At 34.2% G+C, this 14098-nt stretch overlaps 1 protein-coding gene across 3 annotated transcripts in view; it reads left to right on the forward strand.

Annotated features, from left to right (window-relative positions):
* Window positions 1–14098, forward strand: part of WDR72 (WD repeat domain 72) — a 118352-nt gene that overhangs the window by 23883 nt on the left and 80371 nt on the right. For all 3 annotated transcript variants that reach the window (XM_084532298.1, XM_084532299.1, XM_084532300.1), the window contains one exon: window positions 1305–1500. In XM_084532298.1, coding sequence (XP_084388424.1) covers window positions 1305–1500 — 196 coding nt within the window. The remainder of the gene's footprint in view (window positions 1–1304; window positions 1501–14098) is intronic.

Here is a 14098-nt window from a genome sequence, read left to right on the forward strand (position 1 = left end):
ATAAACTTATGCATGTGTGTTAAATATATCTGTATATATGAGAAGAAAACACTATCTGGTGGTACTTCTGTGACATTTTGTCTTTGATTTACATTCACTAATCAATCGTCTTGTTTGAAAGTTACTTTTAACTCTAAGGCAGTGACTTTTTGTTAATTTGTAATTTCAGAGGTTCAGAAAAGTGCTAAAAAAAAGTGATGTAGTAAATTGAAGTTCTTAACAGTATACTCATTTTTTTATATTATGATTATCAAGCTATTTTAATCTGTTTACACTTCTCAACTGCAGAAGTAGATCTATAAGGTTAGGGATTTGAATGTAGTAAGACAAGAATTAGACCAATAGCACTTAAATATAAATAGTATTTCAATCTATACGGTTGTATTTAGTTCCTGACAGATCTCTGTGGTCTGTTGTATGTACACCGTTGTGTTTTATAAGCTTTAGAAAAACTTGATTTGTTTTAATTTAATTTTGAAGTAAGAATTCATAAGAAAAAAAAATTACTGAACCTTTTATGAAAAATCACTGAGCAAATTCTGTCCCCATTTCATTTGTCTTAGCCTACATTTGATACTTATAATTGGCTGAGAGTTTTCTTAATGATAACATTAAGATTAAGCAGTCTAAAAGACCTTTAGCAGTGATGCGATTGAATACCTTCTAGAGGCCTGGCACAAGTTCTTAATGTTTGTAAGGTTCCTTAGTGCTTTTTCTGGAATCTAGATGGGATTTAATACCTGCTTGGATGATGATCCAGTTCTTAAAGGGCTGAATTTTTTCAGTGTGAATTCCTTTGTCACCAAAAATTATTAGCGGAAAGGGGAGGCTTTGCAGAATCAATTCCATCCAATTTTAAATTAAACTGCAACATATCTGTTTTTCATTAGAAATATACTGCCCTTTGCTTTTGTGCCTTAAGACTTGATATAAGTTTATATCACATGATTAATAGTTTGGCTTAAGTTAATTTCTTTACTACTTTCTCTTCAAGGATATCTGCAGATAATTATATATTTGGTTATATAATCACTGTTTTGTCAGGCTAAGTACTGTGGACTAATGGTATTTAAATTTCTCATATTTGAAAAATCAGAGTGGGTGTGTATCTTCCTATTTGTGTATTAGTTTTACAGCTAGCCTGCTAAAAATGCATCAGAGAAATAGGCTGAAATGAAATATTTTCCCAAACTAGTATGTTTCAGGAAATAAATCACTAGGCAACTTGCTCCAGTCTTGTATCAGTGGTGTGGTCATAGCTGTTTTTGCAGTACTAATAATGAAGTTCTTAATCTATTCTACAGTTTAAAGATCACAGCATAGTATGCTGTGTGTGCAATGATCACTCAGTAGCTATTCTACACCTTCAGAAGAGAGAGTGTCTCCTACATGCCAGAAAGCATCTGTTTCCTGTGAAGAAGATCAAATTTGACCCTGTTGAAAATCTGTTGATTGTTGGATGTGAAGATGATTCAGTGTATGTTTGGGAAATTGAAACAGGTAATAAGTTATATGTTCACTTTAAGGTCTGTCTGTCTGTCATGCTAGGCTATACAAACCTAATTTACAGATGACTGAAGCAGAAGTACTAACATGTAGAACATTTTACTTAGGAAGCTAAAATTTTATATTAATATATAATTTCATATAACAAGCATGATATAAAACTTCCATATGGTTCAAGATAAAATAGCTTATGTCAGATCCTGACAATTGGATCATTAGCTGATGTTGTAGTGAATAGAGTTGAATATTTCTGGAAGCTAGGAATAAAAACAATGTGCTCTCTTGAATTAACAAAAGAAATTTACTGTTTTAACAATACCAAATTATAGCATGAAGTTCTGCTTTCTTCAGCAAAATTAATTTGAAAAACCTTAGATATAATTGTGAAGCTCAAAAGTGTGGAACTTGGAAAACTAAAACTGAGTATTCAAAGTTTAAATTGAAGATTTCCTCCAAATTAAGACTGATTCACAAGTGTAATAAATGCAGTTATTTGAACTTTTCAACAGAACATGGGAGAATGTACTTGCACTAGGTGTTGCAATATAGTGTTTCTGTGCTGTTCAGAGTAACCTGCCTTGTGTGGTGGAAAGATTACATAATGAGTCTAGAAGCACTGAAATGCAGAGCATATTAAAGCTGCATGAAAACAGTTTTATGTGTCCTGTATAACACTGGAACCACAGTTTGCTTCACAAATCATTTCAGTGCAGTCCCTGTCTAGGCTGTGTTTACTTCAGAGTCCTCAGTTATACGATGGAAAAAGTGTTTAATGAATCAGAAACATATAAAGGCTCAGGTTGGAAGGAACCTTAAATGTGTGTTGTTAGAGAAGGCCATGTCAGCACAGGAAAAAAAGCATTTTGCAAAATTAAGTGATGCCTAAGCGGTCTAGGGCTTTGAATTTACTACTGACAGTAGGGATACTTCCACCACGCTGCAAGGATAAGAGGTTCTTTCTTAATTTAAAAAAAAAAAAAACACTCATGGGCAGTACTTATTGTGGAGTGAATTCAGTGCTGCTGCTGTGTGTGTTTAGCAATGTGGAAAATTATTTTGACTCTCAAAATCTGTAGAAAAGTAAAGTTAAAATGCAAACTTTTGCAGTAAACTATAAAAGACTAATCCTTTCTATCACAATGCAATGAGCAAAGCAGACCAAGAAGTTAAGGGACTGAAAGGGAGACAAATGTACCTCAGTTGCAACTGTATTCTAGTGCAACTAGATGAAGTCATGTGAAAGTATAGTGAGTTCTTTGTGAATCACTGAGATTTAATAGTGTAGGATTTTAATGATACCAGGGAGACAAATCAGAGTATATTTGTCCCCTTTAGCTATCAAAATAATGCCTGCTTCACAGGAAGTAAAATGGATGCCACTACTCATGTATATTATATAACGAAGAAGGGTGAAGATAATTAAAAGCACCTTTAATTGATGTTTTTGTATCTTTTGCTAATAACATCAGGCCGGAAGGAGAACTACAGTCACCACAATTAAGGAATATCTGGTAAATAAGGGATGCAGCTATTTGCTACATTAGTGAATAGCTTCTGTATTTCTCTTCCATATTTGTGAAAATATAGCTGAAAAATATACTGAAATATATATCTGAAAAAATGATACCTAGAGAGAATACTCAGGAAAGCCTACTAAGATATACTGTAGTTGGTTTAATGTAAGTTATGTTTTTATTCCAAGAGAACATGAAAGGTCATAGCATTGATCCTTGAAATTGGCCTGACCTAGATCAGGAGCTATGTAGATACTTCAGTATCACTCAGGCAGACAGCATTATTCAGAGGTACAGGGAAAGATGTATACAGCATCACAGACAAAACTCAGCAGGAACAAAGCAGACTTCCGTTACAGTTTGATCTGTTGGTTGATGGATAGACATGCAAAGTACTAACTGCTGATGCAGTTACCTGTGAGCATGTCCCCTGATATTTAAAGAGGATAGAGTCTAAGTGACAGCTTTGTGTTTGGATTCCATTATGGATATGAACATAAGATTAAAATGTTAGTCATTTCTATAGTCAAGAAGTATTTCTCTTCTGGCTGTACTGTTAGTTTCCTGACTGAAGCTTTGCCTCCTTAAATGAAAGTCAACAGATTTTGTGTCAGGATTGTATATCACTGTTTGCAGTTTTTTTAAATGGGGGGGCGGGGGGGGGGGGGGGAAGGAACTGTTATTGTGCTGGAGTTAATGGATAACTGGGAAAACAGCCAGTCTGTTTATAATTCACATCCCAAAATTAAGGAATTTCCATGAATACTTAAATATTTACACTGCTGTAGAGTCTGCAGTAATTCTGTTGAATTTGACAAATGACTTCACAAAAGTTTAGGGGTGTCTAGTACCTATCACTGTCTTTTAGCGATACCAGTTTAGCTTCAAAACTGTCCTACCAGGTAATTAAGAGGATGAACCCTTAAACAAATGAAAGACTTCATTATACATTACAGTTCATCTTCTCAAGTTCCTATGAGGGAGGTCAACACTTCTCAGAAAGCATTTAGAAGCTCAAAATATCTTTTTAGCAGGCTTTTATTTTCTTGTTTTATGGGGTGGGAACATCATCACAGATTAAATCTAAACCAGTATTTCTTCATGTGCAACCTGTACAATTTTCATAAGATCGCTGAAGATACTTTATTTTACCTTGTAAATGGGAAATTGCCAATGAGTATGATGGGCTGCCTCTATTTAAAAAAAAAAAAAAAAAAAAAAGCATTTAATGATACTTTATACTGAAGTGCATTAACTGGCGAGAGTTGACTAAGTGAAATTTACAGTTTACCTTAAATAACTTGGCATTTACATGTATTTACACTTAGACATCTACCTATAAGCTAGTAGTTTAAACTCTGTCTTTAATGAATAGGAGGAAGTAGGAATAAGCAGAAGTGCTTATTTTTTCTCCTCCAATAACTACAAGAAGACGGGGGGGGGGGTGGGGGGGTGGAGGGGAAGGATGTTTAAGTGAATTGTTTACTGCTTTTACAAGTCCAGAATAAGATGAATTGCATTTCATCCTTAGTACTTTGATTTACAGAACTAAGTAAAATTATTCCATGTTAAATTTAAATGTTGCTGCTGAGCATATATGTAAGTAGTAATATAGATGTTACGAACTAATATTTGTGTAGTTTAACATTTTGCCTACAGCTTAATATATGGAAGCAGAGACTTTCCATTAAGGTGGAATATCCTTCCATGGCAATAAATATTGATCTAATAAAACATATGGAATATTAACATAGCATGTATACAAGATACATTCCAAATTGGTGTACTAGAAGACAAATATGACAATCAATAACAAATTTTATTTAAATTAGAGTGCAGAATATTTTCTTCAATAGCCACCACTTGAAATCCACTTCAATAAGGAAATCAGCTCTTATCTATTGCTCTTATTATCTGCTCAGGAAAATGCATCTTTGAGGTTTTTGTTGTTTTTGTTTTTAAAAAGGTAAATGTTAGTGTAAGATGCAGCAATAACAGGATCAGTTTTCTTCCTGATTTACACACCATATTTATGGAGCCACACTTCAATCTAATATATAGAGACTGAGGAAAGAATGGACAGACTTTTTTAAGCATGTCATTTGTTGAAGGTAGATATAGTTTTGAGTTATTACTAGTTTAATATGACTTTATTCATCATGCTTGCAGAATCATCTAGTAACTTACTATATTTTTTTCCCTGCAAATCTCGTTCTGTTTTATTATTTAACAACATGCTTATTGTGAGTTAAAAATAAAATGTAGCTTAATCAACCTTTTTGTTCCATTGTCACGATAGTAATATACAGGTATGATCTGTTTCTGCTAATGGGAACAGTGATTTTACTATAGCTACCTAAAATGGGCACTCTTGGGAAACATGATTCATGAGACATTGTTTGACTTCTGTTCATCTATTTTGTTCACTCCTCTTCTGAACTGTTTATGGATCTTTACCTCTTACCTTTTACATGTTAATATTCTGTACCATTTATTACATGCGGGGTAATTAAATTAGTTATAAATAGCAAAGGAAATAATTATAGCATTCTGAAAACTAAATTGCTAAAGAAAAACAGGTTATTAAAGTAGCTATGTAACTATGCTTGAGATGTTTGAAGGAAGTAAAACATAAAATTTAAGCTTTGAAAAACTTGATGCTAAGGGTAAGATCACCTGTATAAATCTAACTGCACAAATTCCTTCAGTATTTAGTTTTCTCATGCACTTCTGAATGCTGGAGGACAGACATTTACTAATGTGTAGAATTGCGTAGTGTTTTGTCTACATTATGTGCTGCACTCCCAGTTTCTGTTACACTACTTCAAGCCTTTTATGAATATATTTTCATGTATTTTGACATGATGGTTATCACAGTATGAGGGCTTTAATAAGAAAACTTTTGGCATCTTCCTGTCAGGTGCAGACTCACTGCTTCTAACTTCACTTAACACCTATAGTAATCCAATGGCATATATAATTTTAAAAGGTTATAATGTGCAGAATACATTGTACTTGCATAAACATGCAAGCTACCTCAGCTGATATTCTGTGTTATCCCTTCCTGTCTCTGCAACTTTATGTTGATATTTACACAATTTTCTATGTGTGTATAGCTTTTCATAGAAGAAAAGGAATTGTTATGACTTCTGTTCACTGAAGTCCATATATGTTGTAGTATGGGATGGAGTCTGTATAAACCTCTCCGGTTTGAGCAAGCAAATGGTAATGATGCTACATAATCCCCTTCAATTGAAGTTGCCACTATGGTGGGAACAAGACATCAACATTGACAACGTATTTAACAGAAGTGTTCTATTCAGTTTTGATTCCATGCTCTAAGGCATTAAGATTTTATGCAACACCATGTGTTTCATGACTAATATGATAACAATAATAAATGATTTCAAACACTTCTGCTGGGGGTGGGAGTAGTCATAGTCTGACAGTCTGACAGTCATATATGCCAGAACACTTTAAAACACCAGAGTTCATTTTTAGATATCTACGCTTCAAAATTTTTTTTACAACCAGTGCCAAAAAAAGTCTAAGTCTCTGATAAACTCTATGCTATTGTTATATAAGCTGCAGGATATGTGGCGTTTCCTTTCTTTGTTTTAAAGGAGACCATCTTTTTAGTACATCTGATAGCTTTTCTCACCTCAGAACAAATTAATCAGTTAAGAAAACTAAGCTTTAGGTTTCATTTAGGGACTGTAAGGAAATAATCCGGAGAGTTTTATTGAAACCCTTAAAGCTATAGCAAAATAAACTTCAAGTTTGTTCTTAGATAATTGTAGAAGTAATCATAATTACTCCTCTCACCCTTTTGTCTTTGTAAAACTTAGTGATTTACAGTCTCTGATATCTTTAATTTTCCTTTTTCCTCTCTTTCTCTTTTTATTTCATGTCATCAGTCAGACTAGATTTGAATGGAGTGTATGGCCTAGCTGGTAAATCCTGTGTTTGCTTTTCATATGCTGCAGGCTGTGGTGTAGCTAAGGTCAAGGTCATAGCAGTCACTGATTTTTTTTTATTTTTTTCTCCTCAAGTGCCCTCTGCATAGCCTAAAGACATGGGTTGATTAAAAAAAAAAAAGTTTTAGATTCCTTGGTAACTACGCCTGGTAACACTTTTGTGAAACACTACATGTGTACAGGAAGAATCTTTCATATGGTACCCCATTATATTATTGGGAGCAAAAAAGGCCTATTAATAACTTTCTGTGAAGCCCATTTATTTATTCATGTATTTGTGGTGAACAAAGTTTATCTCTAGGGTCCCATGCTCCTTGTCAGAAGTCTAAGTCACTTATATGTTTGTAGGAGTAAGATGCAGTAACAGTGAAAAGGTTTTCTTAGAAACCAGTCTAGTGTCTCCTTTCTATGCAGTTCATGTGTGTAGAGTAATGAACTTCATCTGTAACTATTGGTATAACACGATTCTTCAAAAGTGCCAAATTCTGCAATAGGCATTACAATGAGATAATACCTAACTAGTTCTATTGAACTCTCGTCAGATATTTGGCTAGTTAACATTAAGCTTTTGATAAAATTGCTGTAGTTATTAATGAAAGCAGTCAGGTAGTAGAGGGCTTTCAGAGATGCCAGATTATCAGGAAGAGGTGGTATATGACATGTTTTAATTTTTTTTCCAAGACATGCTGTATTTTGATTAAAATCTCTCTTGTCTAACCCTATACTTTAGAAAATGTTTACAATTTGTCTGTTTTGGTTTTCTATCGTTTAGTCTTTTACATGCATTTTACACATGCTCAGTTTGTACCCACACAATCTTTGCTTTCTTTATTCTAGAATTACACAAATAAATATTGATAAATGATTTGTTTAAATAACGTTTAATTTTTAAGGTACATGTCTGTGAATGAACCCATAATATGGGCCCTGAAGTCTGCTTGCTTATACAAAAAACACTTGTTCATACTTCTGACGTTACTGTTAATAAATATCACTTAATACAAAACTATGGATCAAATATTAGGTACTCTGCTGCATTCTTAGGAGTTAATTGAAGACTGAGATGCTTATATCTCCCCCAAAGGGAGCTTTTTGTGTTTAGAAAAAGACTAGTGATTTAGCTCTTCTGTTCTTAGGTCATGGTCTGACCTTCAACATCAACAGTTAGGGCAGACGCCACGTAGGTTGACATCTTGACATCTTCTTGGTTTCCCCCTCCTCCTCCCTACTTCATGCTTAAGAGGCATCCTTAGAGAAAGGGAGAACCTGCTGTACACTATTGAACCAGAGGCAAAATAACTTATTTGGCCAATGTTACCATAATTCTAGGAATATGCAGTGCAACATTAAAGAATGTCTGGATTAACTAATATTTCTTTGTTAGTAGCTCTGTGCAGAAGTCATGTTATCATTTACACTGTGTTACTTTGAACACTGAATAAATTGGAAGGTGATCCCATGATTGCTTCCCTGGGGACACTCCAGTACCTGATCACCCCCTTAGTGAAGAACTTTTTCTTAACATCTAATTTGAACTTCCTCTGATGCAGTGTTAATTTGTTCCTTCATGTCCTATCACTAGTCACAAAAAAGATCTGCTTTTGAAGAAGATGGAGACAGCAATGAGGTCACCCCTCAGTGTCTTCTCTAAGCAGAATTAATCAAGTATCCTCAGCTGCTCATTACAGGTCATACACAGAGACTTAAGTCCTTTTTTTTTTAAGACACAAAATATCAGCACTCACTTACATGTATTTAGCATATTTTAGAACTTCAAATGATCAATAAATGTGAAGATGTGTTTTTGATTTTTTTTCATGGGTAAACCTTTAAGCTAAAACTTTGTTCTTTTTGTGTTATCTTGCAAGTAAGCCTCAGGTTAGTAAGTAGATTCCACTCAAATATTTCAGTTGTCTAAATCTGAGAAATTATTCAGTAACTTGGTGATGTAGAAAGTACTGGATCTTGGACAGGTCTGTTGAAAAAGCAATATCGTCTTTTCTTCAGCCTGGAGAAGCTAAGGGTGTGTATTTTGTGCAGAGAATAGTAAGGTACATCTATATTTAATACATGTTATTTTAAACCATATATACTTATGTACTTATATTTGCATATATTTCATGTATATTCAGTAGAACATATATAATTAATTCCATATATTTTCTAAAAAGTATGATTTCTTATAGTTGATAGCTGATGTCCATTCTTTATTGCTAATTAATTAAGTAGGATATTAAAAAAAAAAAAAAAAAAAAAAAGTAGTGGAAAGGAAAACTGATTGACATGGTCATTGCGGTCTGAAGGGTTCAACTCTATTCGATGTTTTTAATTCCAGACACTAAGGGATGATTGTCGTGCTCCATGTTTAAGATGGCAATAAAAAAAATAGTTTAAGATGGCAATATAAGAATAGTGAAACTGCTCATCTTTACTAAGTTCAGAAATGTTCACTTCTTCAGTTTTGCTGACATACGTTATATGTACTATATTCTTGTTACAGTTTTGTTGTCTTTAGCTGTTCAGAATAGTGGAGTGAAGAAGCAAATGGGAGTTCTACTGGCCGTTCTTTCAGGGTATTTTGTTTGCAGCAGAAATCTTGAGATGAGGACTGTCTGTGTTAGAGAATTTTGCCTACACTGTGTAAACTGTGCACTACATAGATAATGTCAGAACTTTTCTTTACATAGTTCTTTCTTGCTTTTTTTTAACTTAATATTTTTACAAACTTACTAAAGCAGTTCTAAAAATGTGTATTCTGAAGAATCTCAATGTTCATCAGACTATATGACAGAAGTCTTCTGAATGTGGAAACCACAGCAGTCTGCCAAGTCCATTTTCCTCAGTGACAACTATTCTACTTGCTCCTGTATACAGTGCTGAAGTCATAGTAAAATATAATTTCAGAAATAAATACATTTCAATAGGCAGGATATTATTTGGTCTATCCCATCTGTATTTGTTAGATTTTATTTATTTAGTTTTCTGTCTCAATATTGGTTTGAACTGTGTATTTTAACTTAACACAATGCTTGTTCTATCTAGTTTATGCTATTTGATATTTGTGATAGAGCTAACATTTCAGAGATTTTTTTCAAGTGCTTGAATACTGTCTTGAAGCAGAATGGTAGACTGCTTGAAAAATAAAAATAAATAAATAAATAATAAAGCATTTTATAGTGAGGAAGGTGTAAGTTCTGTTTCTCTGACTCAACCAGCACAGAAAAGATGTAGGTGGATGCTCTTCAGATGAAAAAGGTATTTATGGAAAGGAATATTTTGATAACAAATAAAACACCAAGAAATAGCTAATATCATGCAGATGATAGTTGGCCTGACAAGTGGTGATTTTTGTTTTGGCTACTAGTAAATTTAAAGAAAGACTTGTTCTTAACCGCATGATCTTTTTAAATAACATCAATTCTAAAATCATTTGTCATTCACATAGAGCACCTCTGCTATAAAATTCAGCTGAGTTACTAGGTCACAGCAGCACTGCAGTATTGAGGATGTCTTTTCAATACTTAGCTGTGACAGCAAACAGAAAGCACTGGAGCCTGATGATATGACAGGTCATGTGATGTCAGTGAATACCTTGTCTTGAAAAAGATAATATGCATGACCTCCCCAGTAAAAATGCATCATTCAGTAAAAGCAGAACCCTGAGAACTGCATGGACAGCACTAACACCAAGAGACCCAATTTGTAGTACTTGGTCCAGAAAAAGAATAAGATGTTGTAACAGTCTCTAGCCAGTCACATCTAGTGGTCCAAAGCTGCCCAGGAGAGTGAAATACTCCACTCTTGTCTGTTCATAAGACTTGGTTGCCATGGTCACAACCTTAGAGAGATAAAGACTTTTTCCTGTATTTTGTATGTATAGTAGGGGGTCATAGCAGTGGACTTGCTATACAGGAAATATTTTCTCCTTCATTCATTGGTACCTTAACCTTCCTTGTCAAAAGCTTTGGGTTCATTTGTGTTTAAAATACTCCAGATTGGAAAGAGTACAAACAAGACAGCTTTCAAATGTACAGTCTCTTTTATTGCTCTTTATTCTTGTTTTCCCTTAAGATTAGGGACAGCACTTGTAGCTACAGTTTCTGGAACAAACCACCTAGCCCCTGTATTTGTTCAACTGTCTGCATTGGTCAGAATCTTTGTTACATAAACAGTTTTCTCCCTAACATGCTTCTTTCTTGTATAGTTGTATTCGGGATTTCCAGCATATACCTCTTCCTTCGTCTCTGCTGCCTACTCGCTTTGCAAATGAATATTTCAGTCTTTTCAGAAATGCAAACACAACTGGATAGGATAAATGTTTTCTAGTACTTCCACGATTGCCCAGCTTCCCCCATCATCACAATCGTTTCCTTGTGTACTCTGTGCCCTTTTATTGCAGCTTCAAATGTATGCAAATCCGTGCTTATAAACATACTGTGCTCTATGACTTAGAAGTATATGCAAACAGGTACACCTTTAAGAACAGAGCTTTCTTCTGGAAGATGTTACTTATGATTATAAGGAACCTGAGATAGCCGCTATGAATAAATAGCTTTAAGATGGAACTCCAAGTGGAACTCAAGTTTTTGAGATTGATTTTATGATATCATAGCCTTCTGTCAGTAGTAAACGAAGCTGGTTGTCCAGGGAATTTCCTATGTGAAATTCCTGTCTACAAATGCACTTTTCTTAATCCCCACCTGGCTTCTTTTATGTTACTCTTGTATGTCAAGGGGTCTTTTTTTTCTTTTTTTCTCCCATTATGAACCTGGATGTGTTTCTGTGGCTTATAAGAAATCAATTTTCTCCAAACTATACCTACAAAATAGTATACTTGCTGTGGCATGATCTTGCCGCAACCAGTTGCTGAACACTTGCAACTCAATCTGTTTGGTTTCTCAGTTTGCATCCACAAGTCTGTAGGATGTAGAAGTACATCTGCCAGTATTTGGAAATAAATCCATATAAAATGTTGATTTGCTTTCATATACATCAAGACTGCTCGTTTATTTCATTCAGGCAATGGTCTTCAAAAGAGAAATACTGCTGTCCGTCTATTTGTGCAAGGAGCTAAGGGATGGTGAGGCACACTTAGGTGTAAATGCAGCCAGCAAAGCCTGTTTTGCATATTTGAAGCTGTCTAATACTAAAGAGTATGTAAAAACAGGTCTTTAAAATTTAATACTAGGCCCCTAAAATTATTGGATTCATTAAGAATTTTTCCACAAATTCTGCCTTAGCTCCTTGCCCATAAAGGTAATATCCTATTATTTCACAGGTATATTACGGTACTTCTTTCTGAAGTAGCTGAGCGTGTAGTTAATTGTAGTGAATTGTACAGATTACAGTGATATGAAAAACAAGGATGGGTAGAAGCACGTACACATATACATTTCCTGTATAGTAGACTTGCAATGGTAGGTCTTAGTGAGAGTTTAGTCTTCTACGCTTAAGGGAGAGCTACTACTTTTTTGGTGACTTTTATTTATCTTGTGTTCTGAAAAATGCAGTGAGATCTGTAGAGAGCACCAAAAACTATTCTGTATGCATAAAGAAGCTAAACTAATATTGAATGAATGTCCACATTATTTCCTTATAAACTTAACTTTACAAACATGATAACACTTTTAAGAATATTTGTTCATTCATGTCTAGTATGGATTGTATAGTCCTTCCTTGAATTTTTGTGGTCCTGAAATATTGAAATGTTGCAGCCAGTATTTTTTCCTGAAGCGTTCATAAGCAGTCTGACTGAAGATCTTAGGCCTCTTGTTTTCCTACTCACTTCTGTAAGTCCTTGACACTGACTGCAAATTTCTTCACCCCTGGGAAGGGGTGAAGAAAATGACATTGAAAAGAACAGGGCCTGATTTTTTTATTTTTATTTTATTTTTATTTTTATTTTCATTTTTTTTCTGTAATAATATAGTGTAGTTTATGGCATTCAATTGAGTTGGAGGGGACAAAAAGTCAGTTGCATTGCTTTCTTGTGCTTTGAACAGGAAGACTATTGGCCATATAACTGAGGTGATACTACAGTTAAGAGAGATAAGTTTTGGAGAAATTTCAGGTAAAGAAATTTTATAGAGACAAATGCATTGTGTGAGATCCCTCAATCCCAGTCCAATATTTTTAGCAAGTGCTACTGTTAAAACTTCAATGTTACTTTTTTTTTTTTTCCTTCACTGACAATGAAAGGGGAAATTCATGTTGTATTACTTGAGGCTACACAGAATTTAAATTTAAGGAAAAATATGTCACATTATAGCAGATACTTACTTTTAAATTGTTCACATGTCTCTTATTGCTGCTATTTATAGGAAATGTAATAGTTTCTCAAGAGTTTAATTCATGGAGGAAATTTGTAGTATTTATTAGGATCTCATTTTAAAATATACTCAAGCTCAGTTACAAAGCTTTAATGTTAGTTATGAATTAAGTACTATTACTGGAATATCTTCTTCTGGTCATGAATGTTCATTCAAATTATTTCAATTGTTTGTGTTTAAATATCCTGCAAATTTCAGATATTGAGCCCTGTTTTCTATTCTCCAAAATTTAGCATTTAGAGTACTATAGAAAAATGTGTGTGGAATTCTTCCTGATTCCAGTCAGACCTTATATCTTGGTGGGAGGGGATGGGAATACAATTTCTATGTAGAACATAAAAAGGGGTAGAAAGTTTTAATTGGGAATGTAACTTGAAGGAGAGAGAACAGAGCAAATTCATAAGGTCTTCATTCTGTCTGACCCATAAACAGCCCAGAGACTCTGGAAAAGAGGTGTGCTGCTGTCTTCAAACAAAATCAAACAATCTTTTTCCATTGGGGACTGTCAGCCTTCCAACACACGAGCAAATGGATGACGTCATATTTAGCTTTCCTGACAGCATTTCACTCCTCTGCACTAACCTAGGAAATCACATGAAGAGTGGGAAAAATACAGTCAGAAGTATCAAGAATTAGCAGTCACTAGTCAGAACTAGATTAATTTTAGACTCTACAATTTTTCCATGTCGGCTAGAATTTCCAAAGCCTAAGGTAAATGATTTGTTCTTCAGGAGAAATGAAGAGGGTACAGTAAGAATGAAAAGAAAACTGA

Source organism: Aythya ferina (assembly GCF_964211825.1).
Source record: "Aythya ferina genome assembly, chromosome: 11".
In the NCBI taxonomy this organism is placed as follows: domain Eukaryota; kingdom Metazoa; phylum Chordata; class Aves; order Anseriformes; family Anatidae; genus Aythya; species Aythya ferina.